This window comes from Gorilla gorilla, chromosome 4 (assembly GCF_029281585.2).
Source record: "Gorilla gorilla gorilla isolate KB3781 chromosome 4, NHGRI_mGorGor1-v2.1_pri, whole genome shotgun sequence".
NCBI classification, from domain to species: domain Eukaryota; kingdom Metazoa; phylum Chordata; class Mammalia; order Primates; family Hominidae; genus Gorilla; species Gorilla gorilla.
Window position 1 is genome coordinate 144,662,704 of NC_073228.2, and position 27,975 is coordinate 144,690,678.

General features: G+C 41.6%; 1 protein-coding gene across 9 annotated transcripts in view; it reads left to right on the forward strand.

Moving 5' to 3' along the window:
* The window catches only part of LOC101152878 (protocadherin alpha-C2), a 214,820-nt gene that overhangs the window by 30,021 nt on the left and 156,824 nt on the right, over positions 1–27,975 (forward strand). Inside the window, exon 1 of one of the 9 annotated variants that reach the window (XM_031010845.3) lies at positions 1,712–5,938. The exons of 4 other annotated variants lie outside the window; for them this stretch is intronic. In XM_031010845.3, the coding sequence (XP_030866705.1) occupies positions 3,518–5,938 (2,421 nt within the window). In that variant the 5' untranslated portion in view covers positions 1,712–3,517. Of the gene's footprint in view, positions 1–1,711; positions 5,939–6,026; positions 12,191–13,704; positions 19,303–20,851; positions 26,501–27,975 lie in introns of those variants that run through there. 4 more of the 9 variants (XM_019026991.4, XM_031010847.3, XM_031010853.3 and 1 more) reach the window with 4 other exon arrangements.

Here is a 27,975-nt window from a genome sequence, read left to right on the forward strand (position 1 = left end):
TTAGTCTGCAGTGATCTGATCATAGCTCACTGAAGCCTGAAACTCGTGGGCTCAAGTGATCCTCCTATCTCAGCCGCCCAAGTAGCTGGACTACATGCACATGCTAATTAAAGTTTTTTTTGTTTTTTTTTTTTTTCTGTAGAGATAGGGGTCTTGCTACTTTGCCCAGGCTGGTCTTGAACTCCTGGTTTGAAGCCATGCTCCCGTCTCAGCCTCCCGAAGTACTAAGATTACAGGATTGAGCAAGAGTGCCTGGCCTATAAAAATGTTTTAACACCACCCTTCCAATTTTGCCTTTTTGTTTCTATTGAATTTAAATTAATTATTATTTTATTACACTAATTTAGTTTGTTTTCAATTGTATTTTTGCAGTATATGGTTTATTTCACTTTGCCTAAGCAGTTCACCTGTATACCCATGATGAATTTGATAATTGTAATTTAAAAATTATATTTTTCATTTTATTGATTTTTTGAATAGGAAACACATATACATGGTTTACTGTTCTAAAGGTGCAAAAGAATACAGTTAAATTTTCCCTTTCACCTCCTTCATGAAGCCAAAACGTTCTCTGGTATCCTTCTAGAGATTTTTTTCATATACAAATAAACTTCCCTACCCCCTTAAAAAACATATGAGTATTGATTTTAATCTTGCTTTTTTCATTTACTAATGTATCTTGATGATCATGAATTATCATTACTGAAGTAGATTTGTTTTTCTTTTATCTGGATCTATGGTGTTCCATTGTGTAAGTATGTGATTGGTTATTTTTCCCTTAACATTAACATTTAGTGGAACAATGATTTAATTTTCTGGAAATTTGCATGTTTTTCAATATATCTAATATATATCTAATATATATTATATATTTTATATAATATATATAATAATAATATATATATCAGATATTTTGATACAGAATTTTGCTCTTGTTGCCCAAACGAGTGCAATGGTGCAATCTTGGCCTCCCAGGTTCAAGCGATTCTCCTGCCTTATCTTCCCAAGTAGCTGGGATTACAGGCATGTGCCCACACCTGGCTAATTTTTTGTATTTACTAGAGACGGGGTTTCACCATGTTGGTCATGGTGGTCTCGAACTCCTAATCTCAGGTGATTTACCCGCCTCGGCCTCCCAAAGTGCTGGGATTGCAGGCGTGAGCCATCGTGCCTGGCCTAAATTATTATATTGATGAGGAGTAACTGTGAATCTCCTCAGTTGTGCAAATTGTACTATATTTTGGTTGGGAAATTTTACTGCTTGTTGTTACTTTTAGATTAAAAAAATAAATATACCATGATACAAACTCCCCTCTTGAGTTGTTTACAAAGAGTTGTTTATTAAAGCTGTATGTTTGAGACTACGCTAGACAGGTGTCCTCTCCATCTGAAATAATGAGAACCATTTTTCTACTCTTTTGAGAAAAGTATGGATTTATAGGTAGTAAATAGTCCACACTTTACATGATAAAATGTGAATTCCCTATTTCTGTTGCTTTGCCTGTTTCTTTTATTCTCATATGCATTCAATTTTATAAGTACCCTTCTATCATGCTATTTATATATTCCTAATATCCTGAGCTACTTTGAGGAAGTCCTAGAAATTGAGAAATAGTTTTTATCATTCTATAAATCTAAAGTTAACAAGGGTCACATTTTAAAAAATCAAGTTTTGTGATATAAACTATTTATATATCTCTTTATATATCAAGTCTTTATGTATATTTTGTGCAGCTTGTCTTTTTTATAGGAACCTCTTGTTTTGGGGATTGTTTTTGATTAAGAAATTGAACCCTTTGTTTGCCCAAAATAACTGCAATAGAAAGTCAGTGATAAGAACTACTAAATAGATCCAGGTTAATTATTTTAAGATAGAATTTCCCATGGAAGAAAAGACTTTGTGTCACAATCATCTGTGAGGCATTTTACTGTATATCAGAATTTTGGAGTAAAGTGAAGATGATCATGTCATTTGAAAAGTCTTATTGGTGACTCTATTTTTCTCCTTTGAAGGAGGGGTTTAATCACTTCCAATGGATAACATTAAGGTTAAATTAAGGGCGAAGTTGATATTTGGCCCTGACTTTTATATGAGGGTAACATTTTTGCAAGTAAATTGTAGACGTAATTTTAAAAACCCAGCTAAAATAAAGGTGGTATTGAGAAAGAGGAAGAGCAAGTGGTCTATATTGTCAGAAAAATAAGATTTATATTGGACAGTAATTGAAAATAACCTTCAAAAAGTTGATTACCTAACATGTGATTACATATTAGGTTACTAGAAGTTTCTCAAATGTCTTGCAGTTTCTAGGTTTAGTAAAATTCAATGAAAGCTGTACTCACAAAGATAAATATGATAGCATGTGAAAGACAGATGGACTTAGGTGGATGTGGAATAAGGCAAGCCAGGGAAAAGGAGTAATTTAAAAAGTAATATAGGTGACATGGGAAATGCTCATGTCATTAAAAATATGAATTTAAAAATTTGAATTTGGGGATTATTAATAATTGCTCATGCCTTGCTATTTAACAAACTATTTTCTAGGAGTCAGCATGTATAGGTGAAAGTGACAATTAGAAACATAGAAAGAAGGGATGCAGATATGGATTTGTAAATACCTCAATAAAAGTCTTATTCAAAACTTGGAAGTGAGTGAGAACAATTAAAGGAAAGGATATGGGACAGGGTTGAAGTTGAGAGAGAAAAACGAGATCATTTAAGAACAGCTGAAGAATCAAAAACAGCAAAGCACAATGGGTAGAAATTCCACTAGAATTTGAAGTGGTGAAGTGTATGAAAAGAAAATATTTTAAGCAAGAATCCTAATATAAGCTGCAGATAAATTAAATGTGATAAAGAATATGCTCTAGAATTTTATCTTCCATCATTACACAGAAGAACCTCAAGAGCATCTGATATTTATTGAACAAAGAAAGCATGGACTTCAATAATCTGTAAGGCTTTAAAAATTCAACCAAAATTTGATAATTTTAAGTTACACTTTTTCCCTAGAGCACTATATAATAGCATGTCCTAGGAAAGACAGATGTGGGCAAGTTTCTTTTCTACCAAGAGTGTAGAATAGTTTACATTTCTGATTTAAAGAGCAGTTCCGTTAACACTTAAATTTGCTGAACTGGTTGATACTAATGTTGCAAATATTGGTAGAAAAGTTGTTTAGCTGTGAATAATTAGATCCCTTACTTTAAATTAATAAAAGAAGTCGGGACAACACTGACCGTGCAAATTACAAACGTGAGGAGGGTTTACTATAAAAGTAGAGAAAAGAAGATACCGTTTTAAAAATATATGGTATAGCACTGTTACGTGAATTGATTTCTTACCTTTTGGAGCCGCATGATGTCGCTGTCTACCATGAAGTTATAGCTAGCCAACATTCAAATTTCTTCTATTACTGCATCATTCCCTGACTGTTGAATGATGGCGGACGCAGAAGAAATGGATTAATAAATTCCGGAACATACAGTATTTTATCTTTATGCAGAAGATCTTCTAATGGAAATAAAACCAGAGGTATTTGACATGGTGTTTACCCCGGAAGATAGATTGGGAAAGCAATGTCTGCTCCTCCCGCTTCTGCTCCTCGCAGCCTGGAAGGTGGGGAGCGGCCAGCTCCACTACTCCGTTCCCGAGGAGGCCAAACACGGCACCTTCGTGGGCCGGATCGCGCAGGACCTGGGGCTGGAGCTGGCGGAGCTGGTGCCGCGCCTGTTCAGGATGGCCTCCAAAGACCGCGAGGACCTTCTGGAGGTAAATCTGCAGAATGGTATTTTGTTTGTGAATTCTCGGATCGACCGCGAGGAGCTGTGCGGGAGGAGCGCGGAGTGCAGCATCCACCTGGAGGTGATCGTGGACAGGCCGCTGCAGGTTTTCCATGTGGACGTGGAGGTGAGGGACATTAACGACAACCCGCCCTTGTTCCCGGTAGAGGAACAAAGAGTGCTGATTTACGAATCTAGGCTGCCAGATTCTGTGTTTCCACTGGAGGGCGCGTCCGATGCAGATGTTGGCTCAAATTCCATCTTAACCTATAAACTCGGTTCTAGCGAATACTTCGGGCTAGATGTGAAAATAAACAGTGATGACAATAAACAAATTGGGCTCTTATTAAAGAAATCCTTGGACAGAGAGGAAGCTCCTGCACACAACTTATTCCTGACAGCCACAGATGGGGGCAAACCTGAGCTCACAGGCACTGTTCAGCTGCTGGTCACAGTGCTGGATGTGAATGATAATGCTCCCACTTTCGAACAGTCTGAATACGAAGTAAGAATATTCGAAAATGCAGACAAAGGAAAAACAGTTATCAGACTGAATGCTTCTGATCGGGATGAAGGAGCGAATGGGGCAATTTCATACTCTTTTAATAGCCTTGTTGCAGCCATGGTTATTGACCACTTTAGCATAGATCGAAATACGGGAGAAATAGTGATTCGTGGTAATTTGGATTTTGAACAAGAAAACTTATACAAAATCCGCATTGACGCCACGGACAAAGGCCATCCTCCCATGGCGGGTCATTGTACCGTTTTAGTGAGAATTTTGGATAAAAATGATAACGTCCCTGAGATAGCACTGACTTCCTTATCCTTGCCTGTACGCGAAGACGCTCAATTTGGTACTGTCATCGCCCTAATTAGCGTGAACGACCTCGATTCAGGTGCCAACGGGCAGGTGAACTGCTCGCTGACGCCTCACGTCCCTTTCAAGCTGGTGTCCACCTTCAAGAATTACTACTCGTTGGTGCTGGACAGTGCCCTGGACCGCGAGAGCGTGTCGGTCTATGAGTTGGTGGTAACCGCGCGGGACGGGGGCTCGCCTTCGCTGTGGGCCACCGCCAGCTTGTCTGTGGAGGTGGCCGACGTGAACGACAATGCTCCGGCGTTCGCGCAGCCCGAGTACACGGTGTTCGTGAAGGAGAACAACCCGCCGGGCTGCCACATCTTCACGGTGTCTGCGCGAGACTCGGACGTGCAGGAGAACGCCCTGGTGTCCTACTCGCTGGTGGAGCGGCGGGTGGGCGACCGCGCGCTGTCGAGCTACATTTCGGTGCACGCGGAGAGCGGCAAGGTGTACGCGCTGCAGCCGCTGGACCACGAGGAGCTAGAGCTGCTGCAGTTCCAGGTGAGCGCGCGCGACGCGGGCGTGCCGCCTCTGGGCAGCAACGTGACGCTGCAGGTGTTCGTGCTGGATGAGAACGACAACGCGCCGGCGCTGCTGGCGCCTCGGGTGGGTGGTACTGGTGGTGCAGTGAGCGAGCTGGTGCCGCGGTCAGTGGGTGCAGGCCAAGTTGTGGCGAAGGTGCGCGCAGTGGACGCCGACTCAGGCTACAACGCGTGGCTTTCGTATGAGCTGCAGCCAGCTGCAAGCAGCCCTCGCTTCCCGTTTCGCGTGGGGCTGTACACGGGCGAGATCAGCACCACTCGTGTCCTGGACGAAGCGGACTCTCCGCGCCACCGGCTGCTGGTGCTGGTGAAAGATCACGGTGAGCCAGCGCTGACAGCGACGGCCACGGTGCTGGTGTCGCTGGTGGAGAGTGGCCAGGCTCCAAAGGCGTCATCGCGGGCGTCGGTGGGCGCCGCGGGCCCAGAGGCGGCGCTGGTGGATGTCAACGTGTACCTGATCATCGCCATCTGCGCGGTATCCAGCCTGCTGGTCCTCACGCTACTGCTGTACACTGCGCTGCGGTGCTCGGCGCCACCCACCGAGGGCGCGTGCACGGCGGACAAGCCCACGCTGGTGTGCTCCAGCGCGGTGGGGAGCTGGTCGTACTCGCAGCAGAGGCGGCAGAGGGTGTGCTCCGGGGAGGGCCCACCCAAGATGGATCTCATGGCCTTTAGCCCCAGCCTTTCACCTTGTCCTATTATGATGGGTAGGGCGGAGAATCAGGATTTAAATGAAGATCATGATGCCAAAGTAAGTGAATTTTCATAATTAACAGTTAATTTTTATTTTAAATTTATAATTGTTTTCCTCATATTTGTTTTCTATATTTCTGTTTTTAATTTTTAATTTTACAAAATTACATATTTTCATTTTATTGTGTTTCTTATTATATCTTTGCTTCTTTAATATTCATAATTTAAGTGAAATTAGAAATCACTGTCCACAATCTGCACCTCAGAATTTTTGTCTTCAAACCAAAATATTCTTGGATATGTCGTTTTCTGTTGCATTTTAATTCAGATTCATAGTAGCATTTTTTTTCTGATTATATGGGATTTTCATTGGTTTGCCTTTGAGCTTTAGGAGAATTTTTTTACATATACTCTTTTTTGATCATATATTGAAATTTGAGCACCAGTGTATCACTTATGCTTTTACACTTTCCATTTCAATGTTTTTCTGTCGACACTTTTATTAAGCTAACGCTTTGATTTTATCCATTTTGTGTAAGAACTCTGATCATCATACTTTTTATCTGTGGTTCCCTTTTCAGACTTGTGATTCCAGGAGGCAATAGTGTTTATTTATTGTCCCCCTTTTAAACCATTGAGGAATGAAGGACAAAAACAATAGTTATCAGCCTGAATACTTCTGGTTGTTATGGTTATTGATTTATTTACTACCGACCTAAATAATGGAAAAATAGTGATTCAACAGAATTTAGACCTTGTGATCAAGTAAATTTATATGAAAACTGCATTCCTCTGGCATTGCGGCTCTCTTATTTCTGTTTGAATTTCACTTGATGGTCTTCTCTTCATGGAGTCTAAATCTATTTTTTATATTAGTGTTTTCATTGTTTCTACACAGTAATTTGAACTATTCACTATTTTGTATGTGTGTGTGTGTGTGACAGGGTCTTGCTCTGTCACCCATGCTGGAGTACAGTGGTGCAATAATGGCTCACTGCACCCTCGAATGCCTGGGCTCAAGTGATTCTCTCACCTCAGCCTCTGGAGTAGCTGGGACTACACACGAGCACCACCATGCCCCCCACCTTTTTTTTTTTTTTTAAGAGATGGGGTTTCTCCATGTTGCCCAGGCTGGTCTCAAACTACTGGGTGCAAGTGATCTGCCCACCTTGGCCTCCCAAAGTACTAAGATTATAGGTGTGAGCCACTATGCTTGGCTAGTCATTATTTCTTTAAATGAAAAGCAGCAAAAAGTAGTGATTAAGTGTGAGTTTTGGTGTTATCCTCTCTTGCCTAAATTTCATCGCTACCAATTTTGTTTTGTGGATGGATTGTTTCACCTCTATTTCAGTTTCTTCTGTAAAGTTGGAATGATAAACACTAGTTTCAATGATAGAATTGTCATAAAGCTTTAGTAAGTTGATATTGTAAGGCTCTTATAACTGTGTTTGCAAATAGCAAGTGCTTAAAAAATTTGCTACTAGTTTTCCGAAGAGGAAAAGAAAAACTTTATGTCATTTTATGCTAGGAAACTCTCATTACGGATTCCATATTGTTTTCATTTTATGTAAAGATTGAATTTTTGTTATTCATAGTGAGGCCATAATTACCAAATTAATCTGAGATGTCTCTAACATTTTTAAATGCCATGTTCTACATTAAAAAGCAATTTAAAGTGTGTGTTTCAAAGTTGAAAATTGAATTAAGACTTGGACAGTGGAAACGTTTTATGAATTCAAAAGACATTTAACCTGCTGAGTCCTCAGTGATTTCCTGGAGTTGGTTTTGACTTTTTGTGTTGTCCATGTTCCCAGGAAATATTAGACTACATTAAGCATGAATGGTGTATTTGCCCACATTTAAAAGTTGCTTAAGGGCCATTAGAGGACTGAGTTGTGGTTTGTGTTTCCTAATGTGAGCATTTTCCATTCTTGAAATGGCAGAAACCGGTAGTGGTATTTTCTGTTTTCTAAAAGAAGTACATGATAATTTTTAAGCGTATAATTAATATTGCACTAAAATTTAAAAAAACTACCTCTACATACTTAAGAGTGGCAGAATTGTCTCTGATTATACTGAAGATCACCATTTGTGTAGATAATGATATCTAACAGCCTCAAAACAGCATACTTTCTTAGGAAGTAGAGAACTATAGCGTTGCTAGTGAGTAAATGTTTTTTTAAAAGTTTCTAGGAGGGTCTTTAAGAGTATCACACTGTGCCTGCTGAGAATCATCGAATTAACAAGACCTGGCTTCAAATTTAATAGATAAATAAAGGTAAGTATCCTACATAAATACGATGATAGTAAAAGCAAGAATATTGTAAGAGGTGCTAGAAAGGTACATCATAGTGTTATTGGAATTGGAAAAAAATCTTTGCCTTTTTCCCTTGTTGAAGGAGCCCGTGAAGAGTCATGATGTTTTACTGGTTATAAAATGGAAAGAGTTTTCCCTGGGAGAATATGGAGACTAACAGGTATTCTTGAGAAGAGAGTAACTTAAGTGAGTACACAGAAAATTCCAAATGTACCTAGAAATGAGGAATAGTCCACTTTGGGTAAAGCACATGGTTCCCATAAGAGAGAGTGTGATATAAAGCAAGAAAAGTAATATGAGAAAAACGTTTTGTATAACTTTGAGTACTAGACAAGTAATTTTGACACTCTTCAAAGTCATTTGAAAGCTGTCAAAAAGTGTGAAGCAATACGAATAAAAAGTGTTAAAGGAAGATGGCTGCAAGGATTAAATGAAGGAGAATGAAATAGGAATGGACAGGTTACACAATAAGAAGCTACTGCAATACACCAGGAGAGCAGCAATTATAAAAACTTACTTAGGAAAGCATCTGAATACAGACATAATTATTTTACATGCCGTTGGGAACATTGGAGTGAAACATTCAAGAAAACAAACACAGTAAGGTAGATCCAAAAAGGATGAAATACCTCAAGACTTGATCAAAGGGCTGCTGTATGTGAGATGGCTGAGCACTGAAATTTATCTAATAAAATAAGCTTACATTTTAAAAGAAATAATACAAATCATATTTGAGATTGTAAAAATAGGCATATATTCATAACACACAAGTGTTCGAAAAAATAGAATGAGGAAACAAATATAAAATGATGAACTCCTGAAACAGTATATATAGATTCTGCTAAAGCAAAAAATTCAGAATACTTCCTCCTCAAAAAGTTCACATGATACAAATTCTCCCCCTTCAAAGATTCCCCAAACCTTCTCTTATTTTGTTTTCCCAAGAGAAGTGTCTGGATAGTTGCTAATGTTTCTTGCCTCCTAAAAAGAAAACACACACACACACACACACACACACACACACCGCTTTCTAAGTTTCTCTTTCATCAATCAGTAGATTCTTGAGATCCTGGGTCCCTAAAAGAGTACAGGATTTTTCTTAACAAGCGATACTGAATCAAGAATATGAAGTTTCCTGGGATCTCGATCAAAGGAATTTAAACTTGCAGTTGTTTAAATTCGTGTTGTCACTTAGGTTTCTATCTTTATTTAAAACCGTGTGAAAAAAAAGTTTTTCTAAGGCATGAGGAAGCTACAGTTCTGGTAACACTGAGTATTCAAAAGCCATCAGTCGCCTAAGAATGCTTCTAACCATCATGAGAAATGCTATTTTAACCTTTAACAACAATGAAGAAAAAAATTCAGAGTTTGAAATAAAACTTTTCATCTGATTAATAGTTTGTAATGGTTTGTAATTCTTACTTACATGATGGCCACATGATGTCGCTCTTTACCGCAAATTCTTTCATAATCAGCAAAAGGAAGTCATTCCTTTTCGCACTGGAAAGACGCTCCACTCTCTTTCACTCTGAATGCACAACAATGGCCACACATCGAGATTGAAATGAAGGGATAAAAACATTCCTATAAATTCGAAGGCAAGTTTTGCTGACTAGAAAAACAAGCCAATAATTTGAAATGGTGTGCCCGAATGGATACGACCCAGGGGGCCGACATCTACTGCTGTTTATTGTAATTCTAGCAGCTTGGGAGGCAGGGAGAGGCCAGCTCCACTACTCGGTCCCCGAGGAGGCTAAACATGGCAACTTCGTGGGCCGCATCGCGCAGGACCTGGGGCTGGAGCTGGCGGAGCTGGTGCCGCGCCTGTTCCGGGCGGTGTGCAAACTCCGTGGGGATCTTCTGGAGGTAAATCTGCAGAATGGCATTTTGTTTGTGAATTCTCGGATCGACCGCGAGGAGCTGTGCGGGAGGAGCGCGGAGTGCAGCATCCACCTGGAGGTGATCGTGGACAGGCCGCTGCAGGTTTTCCATGTGGACGTGGAGGTGAAGGACATTAACGACAACCCTCCGGTGTTCCCAGCGACACAAAAGAATCTGTTCATCGCGGAATCCAGGCCGCTTGACTCTCGGTTTCCACTAGAGGGCGCGTCCGATGCAGATATCGGGGAGAACGCCCTGCTCACTTACAGACTGAGCCCCAGTGAGTATTTCTCCCTGGACGTGCCAACCAGCAACCAGCAGGTAAAACCTCTTGGACTTGTATTACGGAAACTTTTAGACAGAGAAGAAACTCCGGAGCTTCATTTATTGCTCACGGCCACCGATGGAGGCAAACCCGAGCTGACTGGCACCGTTCAATTACTCATCACAGTACTGGACAACAATGACAATGCCCCAGTGTTCGACAGAACCCTGTATACGGTGAAACTACCAGAAAACGTTTCTATCGGAACGCTGGTGATTCACCCCAATGCCTCAGATTTAGACGAAGGCTTGAATGGGGATATTATTTACTCCTTCTCCAGTGATGTTTCTCCAGATATAAAATCCAAGTTCTACATGGACCCCTTAAGTGGGGCAATCACAGTGATAGGACATATGGATTTTGAAGAAAGTAGAACACACAAGATCCCAGTAGAGGCTGTCGATAAAGGCTTCCCACCCCTGGCTGGTCATTGTACAGTTCTTGTGGAAGTTGTGGATGTAAATGACAATGCTCCACAGTTGACTCTCACTTCCCTGTCTCTCCCTATTCCAGAGGACGCCCAACCAGGTACCGTCATCACATTGATTAGCGTGTTTGACCGAGATTTTGGAGTCAACGGGCAGGTTACCTGCTCCCTGACGCCCCACGTTCCCTTCAAGTTGGTGTCCACCTTCAAGAATTACTATTCATTGGTGCTGGACAGCGCTCTGGACCGCGAGAGTGTTTCGGCCTATGAGCTGATGGTTACCGCGCGGGACGGGGGCTCGCCTTCTCTGTGGGCCACTGCTAGCGTGTCCGTGGAGGTGGCCGACGTGAACGACAACGCCCCGGCGTTCGCGCAGCCCGAGTATACGGTGTTCGTGAAGGAGAACAACCCGCCGGGCTGCCACATCTTCACGGTGTCGGCGGGGGACGCGGACGCGCAGGAAAACGCGCTGGTGTCCTACTCGCTGGTGGAGCGGCGGGTGGGCGACCGCGCGCTGTCGAGCTACGTGTCGGTGCACGCGGAGAGCGGCAAGGTGTACGCGCTGCAGCCGCTGGACCACGAGGAGCTGGAGCTGCTGCAGTTCCAGGTGAGCGCGCGCGACGCGGGCGTGCCGCCTCTGGGCAGCAACGTGACGCTGCAGGTGTTCGTGCTGGACGAGAACGACAACGCGCCGGCACTGCTGGAGCCTCGGGTGGGTGGCACTGGTGGCGCAGTGAGCGAGCTTGTGCCGCGGTCTGTGGGCGGGGGCCATGTGGTGGCGAAGGTACGTGCAGTTGACGCTGACTCAGGCTACAACGCGTGGCTTTCGTATGAGTTGCAACCTGTGGCGGCCGGTGCGAGCATCCCGTTCCGCGTGGGACTGTACACTGGCGAGATCAGCACGACACGAGCCCTAGATGAGACGGACGCACCGCGCCACCGCCTTCTGGTGCTTGTGAAGGACCACGGGGAGCCCTCGCTGACAGCCACAGCCACCGTGCTGGTGTCGCTGATGGAAAGCGGCCAGTCACCAAAGGCGTCGTCGCGGGCATCGTTGGGCATTGCAGGCCCAGAGACCGAGCTGGTGGATGTCAACGTGTACCTGATCATCGCCATCTGCGCGGTGTCCAGTCTGTTGGTGCTTACCCTGCTGCTGTACACGGCGTTGCGGTGCTCAGCGCCGTCCACTGAGGGCGCATGTAGTTTGGTAAAGCCCACTCTGGTGTGCTCCAGCGCGGTGGGGAGCTGGTCATTCTCCCAGCAGAGGCGGCAGAGGGTGTGCTCTGGGGAGGGCCCACCCAAGACAGACCTCATGGCCTTCAGTCCCAGCCTTCCTCAGGGTCCATCCTCTACAGACAATGTGAGTCATAAATAATCTTGTTTCCAACAATTTTAAAACAATTAGTTCAATTTGTCTCCTTAAATTTTCTTTCATAATTTCTTTTTTAGTTGATAGCTTTATATATAATTATTATTTTTTAGTGTTATGCTGTATTTGCACTAATTATTGGGAAGTACGCTTAATATACACCATTGTTTTGGGATGCGTAATACTATAGATCAAAATCTATGGTTTATGTTGGCTACTCTCCATTTTTGGAGAAGGACTTTGCTAACTGGAGCAATGGATTCACCTTTCTTCTATAGTGTATTTACAAAATCAAATATTTACATTTCCATATTTTGATAATCAATACCTATAAATGCTATAGTAAACAAATTTAATATATATGTTACCTAATATTTTATTCTATGTATTGTCCTCATTTTATAAAATATACCTGTGTCAAAATCATCTGTTCAATTTTGCCTTTTTATCTTTAGTCTAGAACTTGAATTTTAAGCATTTCTTTTACATCTATTTATCTTCTTTTTATCATATTTGTGTAGCACTGACTTCTTTTTAACTTACTTTGTTGAAATGTATTTGCCATGTTCATGAAGAATTAATATGAACAATTTAAAATAGTTTAAGTGGCAGTTTAATAGTATTTTTTATTTTGTTCCTTGCTTGTATAAGAAATATATTCACATTCAAAATTTCAAAGAGTGAAATCTAGTACGTAGTAAAAAATCTCCTTGCCTCCTCCAACCCCAAACCATTTACTTTACCTTTCTGAATTTCTGAAGCAGTTTAAGTTTTTTTGTATATTCCCAAGATTATTATTGCCAAATTATATATATATTTACAATCACCAAATTGTAAATTGCCAATATATATATTTTATAATTTGCCCCTTCCTTCCTTCCTTTCTCTTTCTTTCTTTCTTTCTTCCTTTTTCTTTCATTCTTTTTCTTTTTTCTTTCTTCTTTCAAGACACGCTCTCACTCCATCACCCAGGCTGCTGAAATGCAGTGGTGGGATTATAGCCCACTGCAACCTGAAAGTCCTGGGCTCACAGGATCCTCCCATCTCAGCCTCTGGAGTAGTTGGGAATACAGTTCGCATGTCATTGCGCCTGGCTAATTTTATTTTATTTTTGTAGAGACAGGGTGGAGTCTTGTTTCCCAGGCTGGTCTTGAACTCCTGGCTTCAAGCGATCCTCCTACCTTGGCCTCCCAAAGTATTGGGATTACAGACACGAACAACCACACCCAGCCTGCCTTTCATCTTTCCTTTTTTTAAAAAAAGAAGTGATTACAGTAGAAACCTACCTTTCTGCACTTTTTGTTTTTCCACTTTAAGTTATATATATATATATATATACTTATATATACTTATATACTTATATATACTTATATATATATATACTTATATATACTTATATATACTTATATACTTATATATACTTATATATACTTATATATACTTATATACTTATATATACTTATATATATATATATAGTGTGTGTGTGTGTGTGTGTGTGTGTGTGTGTGTGTGTGTGTGTTTGACAGAGTTTTACTCTGTCGCCCTCGCTGGAGTGCAGTGGTGCGATCTCAGCTCACTGTAAAATCTGCCTCTCTGGTTCAAGCAGTTCTCATGCCTCAGTCTCCCAAGTAGCTGGGATTAAAGACGCCAACAACCAAGCCATGCTAATTTTTTTTTTTTTTTGTATTTTTAGTAGAAACAGAGTTTCACCATGTTGCCCCGGCTGGTCTCAAAATCTGGGGCTCAAGTGATCTGACTGCCTCAGCCTCCCAAAGTGCTGGGATTACAGGAATGAGCCACCGCATCCAGCCTAAATTATATATTGAGTTTTGTGGCATATTATTTCATTAGCGCTTATTCCTTGTTTTTGATTATTTGCTTTCTTATTTTTAAAAGTATTTGCATCTTATTTTCTTTTATGGATATATCATGATTTACTCATCCAGTACTGTATTAGGGACATCAATGAAACAATAACCGAATTGTCTAGACTTTTAAAATTTTTTACAAATAATTTGGTTGGTTAAAAAAATGATAGTTAACGGGGCATGGTGGCACACACCTTTATCCTCAGCATTTCGGGAGGCCGAGGCAGGAGGATTGCTTCAGTCTAGTAGTTTGAGACCAGCTTGTGCATCTTTTGTAGAGACTTTGTAAAATTAGCTATGCATGGTGATGCATGTCTGTAGTTTCAGCTACTCAAGAAACTGAGGTGGGAGGATCACTTGAGCCAAGGAGGTCCAAGCTGCAGTTATCATGCAACTGAACCCCAGCCTAGGTGACAGAGCAATACCTTGCCTCAAAAATAAAATAAAATGAAATAATAAAATAAAATAAAATAAAAACCCAGAACTGACAATCAATTTTCACTGTTCCTAATATTCTAATATACTTTAGTAAATTATTTTAGGATATGTTACTGTTCTTTTCAATGTGAATAAGGATAGAGGTATGCAAAGTCAAAAACCTGTCTGATAATCAATAGAATTATTTACCAGTAAGCAGTAATATGTCATTCACATAAGCAGACCAAGTTTGCTGCTCTTGTTGAAAGAATATTCAGTTTCGTGGAAAAATCTATAACCATCTTTGACCTTCAAAGATGGTAATTGTAATCTGTTTTTATTGCTTTGCTTTTATGCTTACATGCATGTATATTTAAAACCTTCCTAGCATATTATTAAAGTTTTAAATATCCTATTTATCTTGGGAAATACCTGAAGTTCATAGGGGATCCTCCTTAGCCACCTAAGCTGTATTCATCAATTATGATGATGATGATGATTATTATTTTTGAGACAGAGTCTCATTCTGTAGCCCAGACTGCAGTGCAATGGCACAATCTGGGCTTACTGCAATCTCTGCCTCCTGGGCTCAAGTGATCTTCCTACCTCAGCCTCCCAAGTTGCTGGGACTACAGGCACACACCACCATGCCCAGCTAATTTTTGTATTTTTTGTAGAGATGGGGTCTTACCATGTTGCCCAGGCTGGTCTCAAACTCCTGAGATATCGAGAAATACTATTTTCTTTACAAATTGTTTGCTACTATTTAGAGTCAACTACAGAGTTTTTTTGGGTAAATAATGTGATGACAAATTTAAATCATTTCACAGAAAATACCCTTATTCGCCTTTCCTATTTAACCTACGTTTTTGGTAAGAATTTTGTAGAAATTTGGAGGAGCTCTTAATCGCCTACAATGAAGGCATTCATGATGAATCCATGGAGAATTTACTTTTGAGGTGGACTTTGAAAGATGAATAGAATTTTGACAGAAAAAGATGGAGTAATAGAAGAAAAACCTTGAACAAAGAGTGTGCCAAGAAGGAGACAACATATTTTCTGTAAAATATGACTCGTATTGGAAAGTGGTTAGCCTTAGCACTGAGAAGATTGGCTCATGGTCACGTAGCGTATCTCCCAGATGGAAGTCTAATGTCTTGACAATTAGTCAATAGAAAGATAAACTTGTTGAAGATTTTAGTGAAATCGAGTGAAAGCTGTACTAATAAAGACAGAAATTATCACACGTGAAAGGAGAGATGGGATGTATACAAACTTTAAATATGGTAGGCAAAGGAAAAGAAGTCATAAAAATACATATGAGTAAATGTGGAGAATCACTACGCTATAAAAATTGTGATTTTTTAATGATTTGGGTTTTGGGTGATTATTGATTAGATATTCTTTTAACTTTGGTCGACTCATTTTCTAGGCAATGTTAGGGTATACAGGTAAAAATGTCAGGTAGAAAATGAAAATACGGGGTTGCAGATATGGAGTTAAGAATACTTCAAATAATAGGCTAGTTTAAAGCCGTGGAAATAGAAACGTTAAATAAAAAGTTGGGGAAAAAAGTTTAAAGGCATAATTCTGGTAAATACTCACTTTTTGGAGCAGAAGAAAGATGAAGAACTAACAAGCCAATGATGGAAATACTACTAGAGTTTGGCACGTCAGAGAAATCATAAAGGAAAATGTTTTAAGTGAGAGGCTGAATTTAACAAGCTATAGAGATATCGAGAAATAGTGTAAAGAATATGCACATACATTTTTATTACTTTAGTAAATAAAACGGTTCAGGCAATTTGACATTTATTGAATAAAGAAAAGCAAAAATTTAACAATGAGAACACAAGAAGATAAAATGTAGAAAAGTTAGAATTATATGCTCACCTCAGAGTAATATATACCAGTGTTTCTGGTGACCAAATAAATATTAATGCATTTCTTCCACACGAAACTATGGAGGACAGTTTACATTTCTGATATCCATTACATACAGGTCATACTTAAATTTATTATTAATTGATACGATATTTGAAATTTTGGGAAGAAATTCCTTTCCTTATGAAGAAGAAATCCCTAGCTGAAACTAATGTAAGGAGCCAGACAGTATGAATGCCTCTGCAATTGATAAAGTTAAGGATTTACTATTAAATTATGATAAAGAAATAGAAAGTGCATAGAAGAACCCAGATATTGCGGAAGTAATTCATGTAATCATTACCTTTTGAAGCCACATGATGTCGCTGTCTACCAAGAAGTTCTGGTTGGTCAATGTTCAAAGTCTTTTCTCTGACAGCATCTGTCTCTAAAGGCCAAACAATGGGAGATGCAGCGGAATTGGATTAAAAGACTCTGGAAGTACAGTCGTTCATCTTTATATTAAGATAATATTTTCTGATAGGAAACGACTATTTAACATGGTTTATCACTGGCGAGGAGACCTGGGATCCTGGCGACTACTACTCTTGCTTCTGCTCCTCGCAGCCTGGAAGGTGGGGAGCGGCCAGCTCCACTACTCCGTCCCCGAGGAGGCCAAACACGGCACCTTCGTGGGCCGCATCGCGCAGGACCTGGGGCTGGAGCTGGCGGAGCTGGTGCCGCGCCTGTTCCGGGTGGCGTCCAAAACACACGGGGACCTTCTGGAGGTAAATCTGCAGAATGGCATTTTGTTTGTGAATTCTCGGATCGACCGCGAGGAGCTGTGCGGGAGGAGCGCGGAGTGCAGCATCCACCTGGAGGTGATCGTGGACAGGCCGCTGCAGGTTTTCCATGTGGACGTGGAGGTGAAGGATGTTAATGACAACCCGCCAGTGTTCCGGGTAAAAGAACAAAAGCTGTTTGTTTCAGAATCCAGAATGCCAGACTCTCGGTTTCCGCTAGAGGGCGCGTCCGATGCAGATGTTGGAGCTAACTCCGTGTTAACCTACAGGCTTAGCTCTCATGATTACTTCATGCTAGATGTGAATTCAAAGAACGATGAGAATAAACTGGTTGAGCTCGTATTAAGAAAATCCTTGGACAGAGAGGACGCTCCTGCGCACGACTTATTCCTGACAGCCACAGATGGGGGCAAACCTGAGCTCACAGGCACTGTTCAGCTGCTGGTCACAGTGCTAGATGTGAATGATAATGCTCCCACTTTCGAACAGTCTGAATACGAAGTAAGAATATTCGAAAATGCAGACAAAGGGACAACAGTTATCAAACTGAATGCTTCTGATCCGGATGAAGGAGCCAATGGGGCAATTTCATACTCTTTTAATAGCCTTGTTGAAACTATGGTTATTGACCACTTTAGCATAGATCGAAATACGGGAGAAATAGTGATTCGGGGTAATTTGGATTTTGAACAAGAAAACTTATACAAAATCCGCATTGACGCCACGGACAAAGGCCATCCTCCCATGGCGGGTCATTGCACCGTTTTAGTGAGAATTTTGGATAAAAATGATAACGTCCCTGAGATAGCACTGACTTCCTTATCCTTGCCTGTACGCGAAGACGCTCAATTTGGTACTGTCATCGCCCTAATTAGCGTGAACGACCTCGATTCAGGTGCCAACGGGCAGGTGACCTGCTCCCTGATGCCCCATGTTCCCTTCAAGCTGGTGTCCACCTTCAAGAATTACTACTCGTTGGTGCTGGACAGCGCCCTGGACCGCGAAAGCGTGTCGGCCTATGAGCTGGTGGTGACGGCGCGGGACGGGGGCTCGCCTTCGCTGTGGGCCACCGCCAGCTTGTCTGTGGAGGTGGCCGACGTGAACGACAATGCTCCGGCGTTCGCGCAGCCCGAGTACACGGTGTTCGTGAAGGAGAACAACCCGCCGGGCTGCCACATCTTCACGGTGTCTGCGCGAGACGCGGACGCGCAGGAGAACGCCCTGGTGTCCTACTCGCTGGTGGAGCGGCGGGTGGGCGAGCGCTCGCTGTCGAGCTACGTTTCGGTGCACGCGGAGAGCGGCAAGGTGTACGCGCTGCAGCCGCTGGACCACGAGGAGCTAGAGCTGCTGCAGTTCCAGGTGAGCGCGCGCGATGCGGGCGTGCCACCTCTGGGCAGCAACGTGACGCTGCAGGTGTTCGTGCTGGACGAGAATGACAACGCGCCGGCACTGCTGGAGCCTCGGGTGGGTGGCACTGGTGGCGCAGCGAGGGAGCTGGTGCCGCGGTCTGTGGGCGCGGGCCACGTGGTGGCGAAGGTGCGCGCAGTGGACGCCGACTCAGGCTACAACGCGTGGCTTTCGTATGAGCTGCAGCCAGCTGCAAGCAGCCCTCGCATCCCGTTCCGCGTGGGGCTGTACACGGGCGAGATCAGCACCACTCGTGTCCTGGACGAAGCGGACTCTCCGCGCCACCGTCTGCTGGTCCTGGTGAAGGATCATGGTGAACCTGCGCTGACCGCCACGGCCACGGTTCTGGTGTCGCTGGTGGAGAGCGGCCAGGCTCCAAAGGCGTCATCGAGGCATTCGGCTGGCGTTGTGGGTCCGGAAGCGGCGCTGGTGGATGTCAACGTGTACCTGATCATCGCCATCTGCGCGGTATCCAGCCTGCTGGTGCTCACGCTGCTGCTGTACACTGCGCTGCGGTGCTCAGCACTGCCAACTGAGGGCGGGTGCCGGGCGGGCAAGCCCACTCTGGTGTGCTCTAGTGCGGTGGGGAGCTGGTCATACTCGCAACAACAGCCGCAGAGGGTGTGCTCTGGTGAGGGGCCACCGAAGACGGACCTCATGGCTTTCAGCCCCTGCGTTCCTCCTGATCTGGGATCAGTTGATGTAGGCGAAGAGCAAGATTTAAATGTTGATCATGGCCTCAAAGTAAGTCCATTTAAATTTAGAACTCATAAATTCTATTTGTGGAAATTGTAGTTGCTTTAAAAGTGTTTCAGATTTATTTTTTCACCGTATTTTATAGTGAAAAATTAAACATTGTTTAGTTTTTAGAAACCTTTTATAATTAATTGAATTTTCTCAGTGGCATAATACAGTATTAATCATTCTCCACAAGTTGGGTCTATCTTGAAACTCAAGTTATGGTTGGATGATATCCATTTTTTACTGAATATTTATTTTGGCCTGCCTTACAGCCGTCTTCTCTGAACAATACTCTAAGGACGTTCAGGGCATTTCGATCTTTGGTGAAAGTATTCCCCCAAAGCGTTTATTCTTTTGTCCTTAGTCACTGAACTCTTAATCTTACTCCATATGCTGTACTTTGAAATGCATGTTTTAAATATGTTGTCTTTATATTTACTTTTATTCACTTTAAGATCTCGGTTTATTCATCTCATCTGACTTTTTAGTGTCTGGTAGTCACAAATATCTTTGGTGTTTCACTATTGCCGTTTTAAGCAGTGTAGTGATAAAATACAGAATGATAGTGTTTTTCAAAATTTGATAGTTTTCATATTCTTCCTAATTTTATTATAAACTAGTTAAAAAGTAAAATCAAGAGGGAAGAGATTTGTAATCCTTTTAATTCATTATTTAGACCATTTTACCATTTGGAGACATGTTTTTTATTCTACATGATTTTTACAGTTGTATTGTCACCAACTTAACATTTTTTGAGCCTCTATGTTTAGGAAATGATTACTTTATTCTTGCAAGTATCTTCTAAACTCTAATCATTCAACCCTTTGTTCATGAGTTGGAATATTTTCAATAATATTCCACATTAAAGTGATATTTAATATATTACTTAGAAAAATGTTTTCATCAGAAAAACTATACATGGTAATTTCATTCTTGCAAACCAAACATATAATTTATAAATCCTTATTATACAGAATATTTGGGATTATCATGGCCCATTAGTTCGTGTAAAAATATTTAGTATTATGGGATAAATCTTTGAAAAATCCAAGATACTTTATTTTGGTATCTTTCAACATTTTCTTTCTTTTATTTCTTCTTGTCTTTTTACACGTTTGCTTCTTGTGACTGTTTGACCTGCCTGGATATTAAATACCCATTAGACTTCGTGCATATTGCTTTGGAGAGAATGGTAGAACTTGATGGAAGGGAATGAAGGATTTCTGGGACTCTGAATTCTTACCGTTTGTTATTAGTATTGTTTTAAATCTTTTAATCACTTATGAACCAATAATGTAATCATTTATGGGCATATTTTAGCCCCCTTGTCCAACTGAAGGTAACCTCAAAGCAGAATTTTTTTGTAGTTGATTTTACAGTTCTCTTAATGCCTGTCCATGTTTAGCATTTTATTTGACTATTTGAACACATTATGTAAAAGCGAATTGTTTTCATTTTAGTCCTTTAAGTCCTTTCATTTTAGTCCTTTAAAGTCCTTTCATTGTTTTCATTTAAGTCCTTTTAAAAAATATGATTATCTTTATTATCCTGTTTGAATAATATGTGTTTTCCTTTGTGGAAGTAATATTTCCTATCCTGTCTATGTCTACCTGGTTCTCAGGTATTACTTTAATTACTGAATTCTCCTAAACATTTAATTGACTTTTACAAAATATCATAAATAGGAGGATTCTTTCCACCACCTAGCATTGTATTTGGCAATTTATCATTTAAGTCATTTTAGTTCTGTGTTTCTTCAACTCTCTGATATTTGAATTTGGGGTTGTGCTTTCACAATGAGAAAGTCTAAACCTATTTCTTGTACATTAATACTTTTCACTATTCTAACTATGGTGATGCTTTTAGCTATTAAGCATTTCTGGGATTGAAATGTGTCAGAAGTTAGTTATTAAGTATTGTGGATTCTGAAGCTCTCTAAATCAAGTCCTCCCTTTACCAATTTTTGTATGTGTAGCCATTGGTAAAGGATTTGTTATTCAGTTCCTTGGCATTATATGTATGCATGATAAATGTGAATTCTACTTTATAGATTTTTTGTATCAAGTAAGTTAATAGTTATAAATTATTAATAATAAAGTCTGGCAAGTGATAGGCACATAATAAAATTTAGTTATTACCATTCTTAAGAGAAAAGAAGTTAGTGATTGCAGAAAGGAAACCTAAAATGTCAGAAAGTCGTTATGGCCTTCCATATTAATCTTATTTTTGTGTAAAATTATCTTCTGTAAAGTCATTTTTTAGATTAACCTAGGATGTTTCAATATTTTGAATGTTGTGTGGTGGAATGAAAAACATCTAAAAGTTATTACGAGTTTAGGAAAGTCAAGTTAACACCACCTATGTGGGAAAAAAGTTTTTTGGAAAGGTTAAAGTCCTTCCAAGGAATGTGTAGACTACCTTACTTTGATAGTTGTATGTTTCCCATATTTAAAAGTTGCCTGAGATCCTGCAGAGGCCTGAGTAGGCGTTTGAGATCTTTGTATGTATGAGATCTTTCCATTAATAGTATTTTTCTTAAAAAGAAGTATACAATAATGTTTTGATGATAATTTAAAGTCAATTTATGTTGTAGTTCTATGAATTAAGTAAACCATTTATGTACAGTGTTGTAAATAGCCTTTAAAGTGCTTTCTCTTTTTTCTTTTCTTTTCTTTTCTTTTTTTTTTTTTTTTTTTTGAGACGGAGTCTCGCTCTGTCTCCCAGGCTGGAATGCAGTGGCGCAATCTCGGCTCACTGCAACCTCTGCCTCCCGGGTTCAAATGATTCTCCTTCCTCAGCCTCCCAAGTAGCTGGGATTACAGGTGCATGCCACCATGCCCTGCTAATTTTTTGTATTTGTAGTAGAGTCGGGGTTTCACCACGTTAGCCAGGATGGTGTCGATCTCCTGATCTCCTGATCCGCCCACTTCGGCCTCCTAAAGTGCTGGGATTACAGGCATGAGCCACCGCGCCCAGCCTAAAATGCTTTCTTAGCAAGTAGAGAAGATTGTAATAACCAGTCTTCATTAAACATTAAATAGGACCCTTACAGATCTCTAACAGCATATCATCATGTCAGGAATTATTACTGAGACCCAGCCTCTGGCTTTAAAATTTGAGGTCAAATAAAGAATATGAGTCACACAATGCAAGGCAAGATAATGTAACAGGTACAAGAGGTAAATCAGAGTGACGTTGAAGTTGAAAGACAATCATTTCCTATTTGAATTTTTAAAGAAATACTTGAAGGGGCATGGTGTGTTTCAGTGGTTTTAAAATAAGTAAGTTCCCCCCCTGGGAGAATATTGAGAATGATAGACATTTCTTGGAAAGAGAAAACATAAGGAAAGTTGAAGACACAGAAAGCATCAATAATGACAAGTAGAAAAGTCCACTTTGGTTAAAACACACAGTCTGCAGAGAATGAAAGCAGGAAAACCAATGTAAGAAGATCTCTTGATTTCTGAGTAATAAACTAAAGGGCCGTGAGTGATTAAGGAATTTGGCCACTCTTTAGAATTAATTGGGAGCTATTTAACTACCTTGAGCAAAATAAATCACGACTTTTGAAAGAAGGTTGAACGGGAAGACAAACTCAGAAAACCCTTCAGTAATCAAGGACAGAAGCAACTGTTAAATGCACCTCTTAGGCTGTTATCAGTAGAAATATGAAATAAAAGATAAATATGCAAAAACATTAATGGCACAATAAACAGTCACGGTTTTGCATTTAGACTTGAGATACACTAAAATCTAGATTTAATTAATCGACTTGGACATTGGAATAAGATAGTAAAACTCACAACAGAACTTTGTAGAACTTAGTCAGGAAAAGAATCTCAAGCATAGCTTTAAAAACAGAAACTGCCCCGAGTACTAAGGATGAGCAATAATGAAATTAAAACATATTGTAATAACATTACACAAACTATATTGGAGATTACAAAGAAGAGATTATTCATAGATTATAAAGCTTGGAAAGAATCAAAACAACACATTTCTGGAAACAGATTGTATAAATGCTACAAAAGAGAAAAATATATTTTCTCCCCACGCAACACAAGACCTTAAAGTCAATTCTCGCTTTTCTTGCAATATTTTATACCTTTTCAATTCATAGAATTACTCAAGAAAACTACCTCAGTTGGTTGCTACTTTTTGTTGATTCCTTTTACCAGACATGACTCAGTTTCTTTTTCATCAGTAGATTTCTGGGCTCCTATATTCACTAGAGATTGCAACTCCTGCATTTCTCTTACACTAGAATCCTATTTCGAGCCATATGGGAGATTCTGAATTCCAGAACAAAAGAATTTTGTAATTTAAAATTCGTGATTGCTCAATGGAATGATTGAGCTCAATTGTTACTTCATTTCTGTCGTTATTTAAAACTTCAGTGGAGAGTTTTCTCAGGGATAAGAAAACCACAATCAAGGTCATACAAAACTTTTAGAGGCAGTCAGTCTGCTAAGAAGGCTCCAGCAAGAGAAACGGGATCTTCTGTTTCAACAATCATTACTTAAGAAAAAATTAAGAAAATGAAATAAGTTTTGCAGAATAATTGTGAAATTTTTATTCATGAAATATGTACTTACACTTTGGGCCACGTGATGTCACTCTTTGCCGCGATGTTCTCTCTGAATCCAGACAAATACAGCCCTTTTCCCATGGGAAAGAGGCTCAATTCTTTTTCGCTCTCTCTGTGCTGAACGATGGCGAACACAGCAGAATGGGACTGACGAAATCAGATGATTTATTCTAATTTGGAGGCAATTTTCACTAATTAGAAGAAGACTGAGTATTTGAAATGTTATACTCAAGTCGAGGAGATCCAGAGGGTCAGCCTTTACTGCTCTCGCTTCTGATCCTCGCAATGTGGGTGGTGGGGAGCGGCCAGCTCCACTACTCCGTCCCGGAGGAAGCCAAACACGGCACCTTCGTGGGCCGCATCGCGCAGGACCTGGGGCTGGAGCTGGCGGAGCTGGTGCCGCGCCTGTTCCAGTTGGATTCCAAAGGCCGCGGGGACCTTCTGGAGGTAAATCTGCAGAATGGCATTTTGTTTGTGAATTCTCGGATCAACCGCGAGGAGCTGTGCGGGAGGAGCGCGGAGTGCAGCATCCACCTGGAGGTGATCGTGGACAGGCCGCTGCAGGTTTTCCATGTGGACGTGGAGGTGAAGGACATTAACGACAACCCTCCGGTGTTCCCAGCGACACAAAAGAATCTGTTCATCGCGGAATCCAGGCCGCTTGACTCCCGGTTTCCACTAGAGGGCGCGTCCGATGCAGATATCGGGGAGAACGCCCTGCTCACTTACAGACTGAGCCCCAATGAATATTTCTTCCTGGACGTGCCAACCAGCAACCAGCAGGTAAAACCTCTTGGACTTGTATTACGGAAACTTTTAGACAGAGAAGAAACTCCGGAGCTTCATTTATTGCTCACGGCCACCGATGGAGGCAAACCTGAGCTGACTGGCACCGTTCAGTTACTCATCACAGTACTGGACAACAATGACAATGCCCCAGTGTTTGACAGAACCCTGTATACGGTGAAACTACCAGAAAACGTTTCTATCGGAACGCTGGTGATTCACCCCAATGCCTCAGATTTAGACGAAGGCTTGAATGGGGATATTATTTACTCCTTCTCCAGTGATGTTTCTCCAGATATAAAATCCAAGTTCCACATGGACCCCGTAAGTGGGGCAATCACAGTGATAGGACATATGGATTTTGAAGAAAGTAGAGCACACAAGATCCCAGTAGAGGCTGTCGATAAAGGCTTCCCACCCCTGGCTGGTCATTGTACAGTTCTTGTGGAAGTTGTGGATGTAAATGACAATGCTCCACAGTTGACTATCAAAACGCTCTCGGTTCCTGTAAAAGAAGACGCACAACTGGGGACAGTTATTGCCCTGATTAGTGTGACCGACCTAGACGCAGATGCCAACGGGCAGGTTACCTGCTCCCTGACGCCCCACGTCCCCTTCAAGCTGGTGTCCACCTACAAGAATTACTACTCGTTGGTGCTGGACAGAGCCCTGGACCACGAGAGTGTGTCCGCCTACGAGCTGGTGGTTACCGCGCGGGACGGGGGCTCGCCTTCACTGTGGGCCACGGCCAGGGTGTCTGTGGAGGTGGCCGACGTGAACGACAACGCACCAGCGTTCGCGCAGCCCGAGTACACGGTGTTCGTGAAGGAGAACAACCCGCCAGGCTGCCATATCTTCACGGTGTCTGCGCGGGACGCGGACGCGCAGGAGAACGCCCTGGTGTCCTACTCGCTGGTGGAGCGGCGGGTGGGCGAGCGCTCGCTGTCGAGCTACGTGTCGGTGCACGCGGAGAGCGGCAAGGTGTACGCGCTGCAGCCGTTGGACCACGAGGAGCTGGAGCTGCTACAGTTCCAGGTGAGCGCGAGCGACGCGGGCGTGCCACCTCTGGGCAGCAACGTGACGCTGCAGGTGTTCGTGCTGGACGAGAACGACAATGCGCCGGCGCTGCTGACACCTCGGATGAGGGGCACTGATGGCGCAGTGAGCGAGATGGTGCTGCGGTCGGTGGGCGCCGGCGTGGTGGTGGGGAAGGTGCGCGCAGTGGACGCCGACTCGGGCTACAACGCGTGGCTTTCATACGAGCTGCAGCCAGAAACGGCCAGCGCGAGCATCCCGTTCCGCGTGGGGCTGTACACGGGCGAGATCAGCACAACGCGTGCCCTGGACGAAACGGACGCACCGCGCCAGCGCCTACTGGTGCTGGTGAAAGACCACGGGGAGCCAGCGCTGACGGCCACGGCCACTGTGCTGGTGTCGCTGGTGGAGAGCGGCCAGGCGCCAAAGTCATCGTCGCGGGCGTCAGTGGGTGCCACGGGCCCCGAGGTGACGCTGGTGGATGTCAACGTGTACCTGATCATCGCCATCTGCGCGGTGTCTAGCCTGTTGGTTCTCACGCTGCTGCTGTACACTGTGCTGCGGTGCTCGGCGATGCCCACCGAGGGCGAGTGCGCGCCTGGCAAGCCGACGCTGGTGTGTTCTAGCGCGGTGGGGAGTTGGTCGTACTCGCAGCAGAGGAGGCAGAGGGTGTGCTCTGGCGAGGGTCCGCAGAAGACCGACCTCATGGCCTTCAGCCCGGGCCTTTCTCCTTGTGCTGGATCTACAGAGCGAACGGGAGAACCCTCTGCTTCCTCAGATTCATCTGGAAAGGTGGGTTTTTCTAGCATTTTATTTATTTATATAATTTTTTTTCTTGAAAGATATTTTTGATTACTCCCAGGGGCCGTTCAAATAGTTTTATTCATTTTTCTAGAAATCCAGCAGATTTTTTTTTCTGATAAAGTAAACCCCTTAACATTGGAGCCGACTTTGTCTTGACTTCTAGTGAGAATTATAAACTGTATATTAAATAGATATTTTTTGGGTGCTGAATGAATTTTATTTAAATTTGTGATTAAAGTGACATTGAATTTCTGATGCTATGCTGCCATCACACTTGAAAACCAATTTAGTTGTTAGTCATTCATTAAACATTAACATCACTATCATTTATTTATTGCTAAATGATGCATAGTATTTTAGTCTACTTGTATTGTTTATAAGAAACCCAAGCAAAAATATATAGCAATTGTTACCTTGTTAAGTTTGTAGTTCTCTACATTTCTCTGGATGGAGACTGTGTGAACATCTGATTGTTCAGCAACCTTCAGTATCTATTATTTTAGTAAGAAACTTCCCCTAAACTTTAGAAAACGGTTGCTCCACTTCAGGAATCAAATTATGTCAATAAATGTTATAAACACAGCCTTCATTTCAACTTATATAAAATATGTTTTAAAATGCCTGACAAGGTAGATAATTCAAGAAATGTTGACTGAAATTTTGTCTACACTTAGAACATTTTTTGAAATTCAGTTTACAGAAATTAGAGAAAATGCTTTTTGAACAAGTGTTTCCTTTCTTCAAGAAGACATTCTCCTTTTAATTGAAATTTTCTCCATTCAGTGATAAAATGATCAGCCATGTAAAGATTCCAAACTTCGAGTTCTTTTGAAATTCAAAGTCTGTAACTTAAAACATTACCCTTATGAATTTAGATGAGAATTCACTTGTTCTGTCAGTAATCCATAAGACAGAAATCTGTTTTTTTAAAAATCTCTTTTTCTCCTCTCAGCTCATACGTAACACAAGGCAGAAATCTGGATATGAGATTTGCCTCTTTAATGTCACTACATGTTATATTTCCTGAATTGCAGTATGTGACTTTCAAAATGGTGGTTTTCCACACTCTACCTTTAGTGCAAGCTATTTGTTTGTTTTCTAATTTATAGTTTTAAAAACTTCGCTTATTGAGTTTTTGTTATGTGGTTTATATTTTTCTTTCTCTTTCAGCTATTTTATTTAATATTGTGTCAGATATTTTACAAGGTATGACCTAATTAAAAACTCAGTGGAGAAAGATCAGAATGGCCTTGAGAATAGAGCCACAAAAATAACTATGAAAATGCCAGTAACATTTATTTAAAACAAAATATTTTAATTTTTAAATTTTCCCTTAAAGCACACTTTTGGAATATGCTACAATATTACATGTTTTTTGTATTTTTATTTTTCTGAGATGGAGTCTTTTTCTGCCACCCAGGCTGGAGTACAGTGGCATGATCTCGGCTCACTGCAACGTCTGC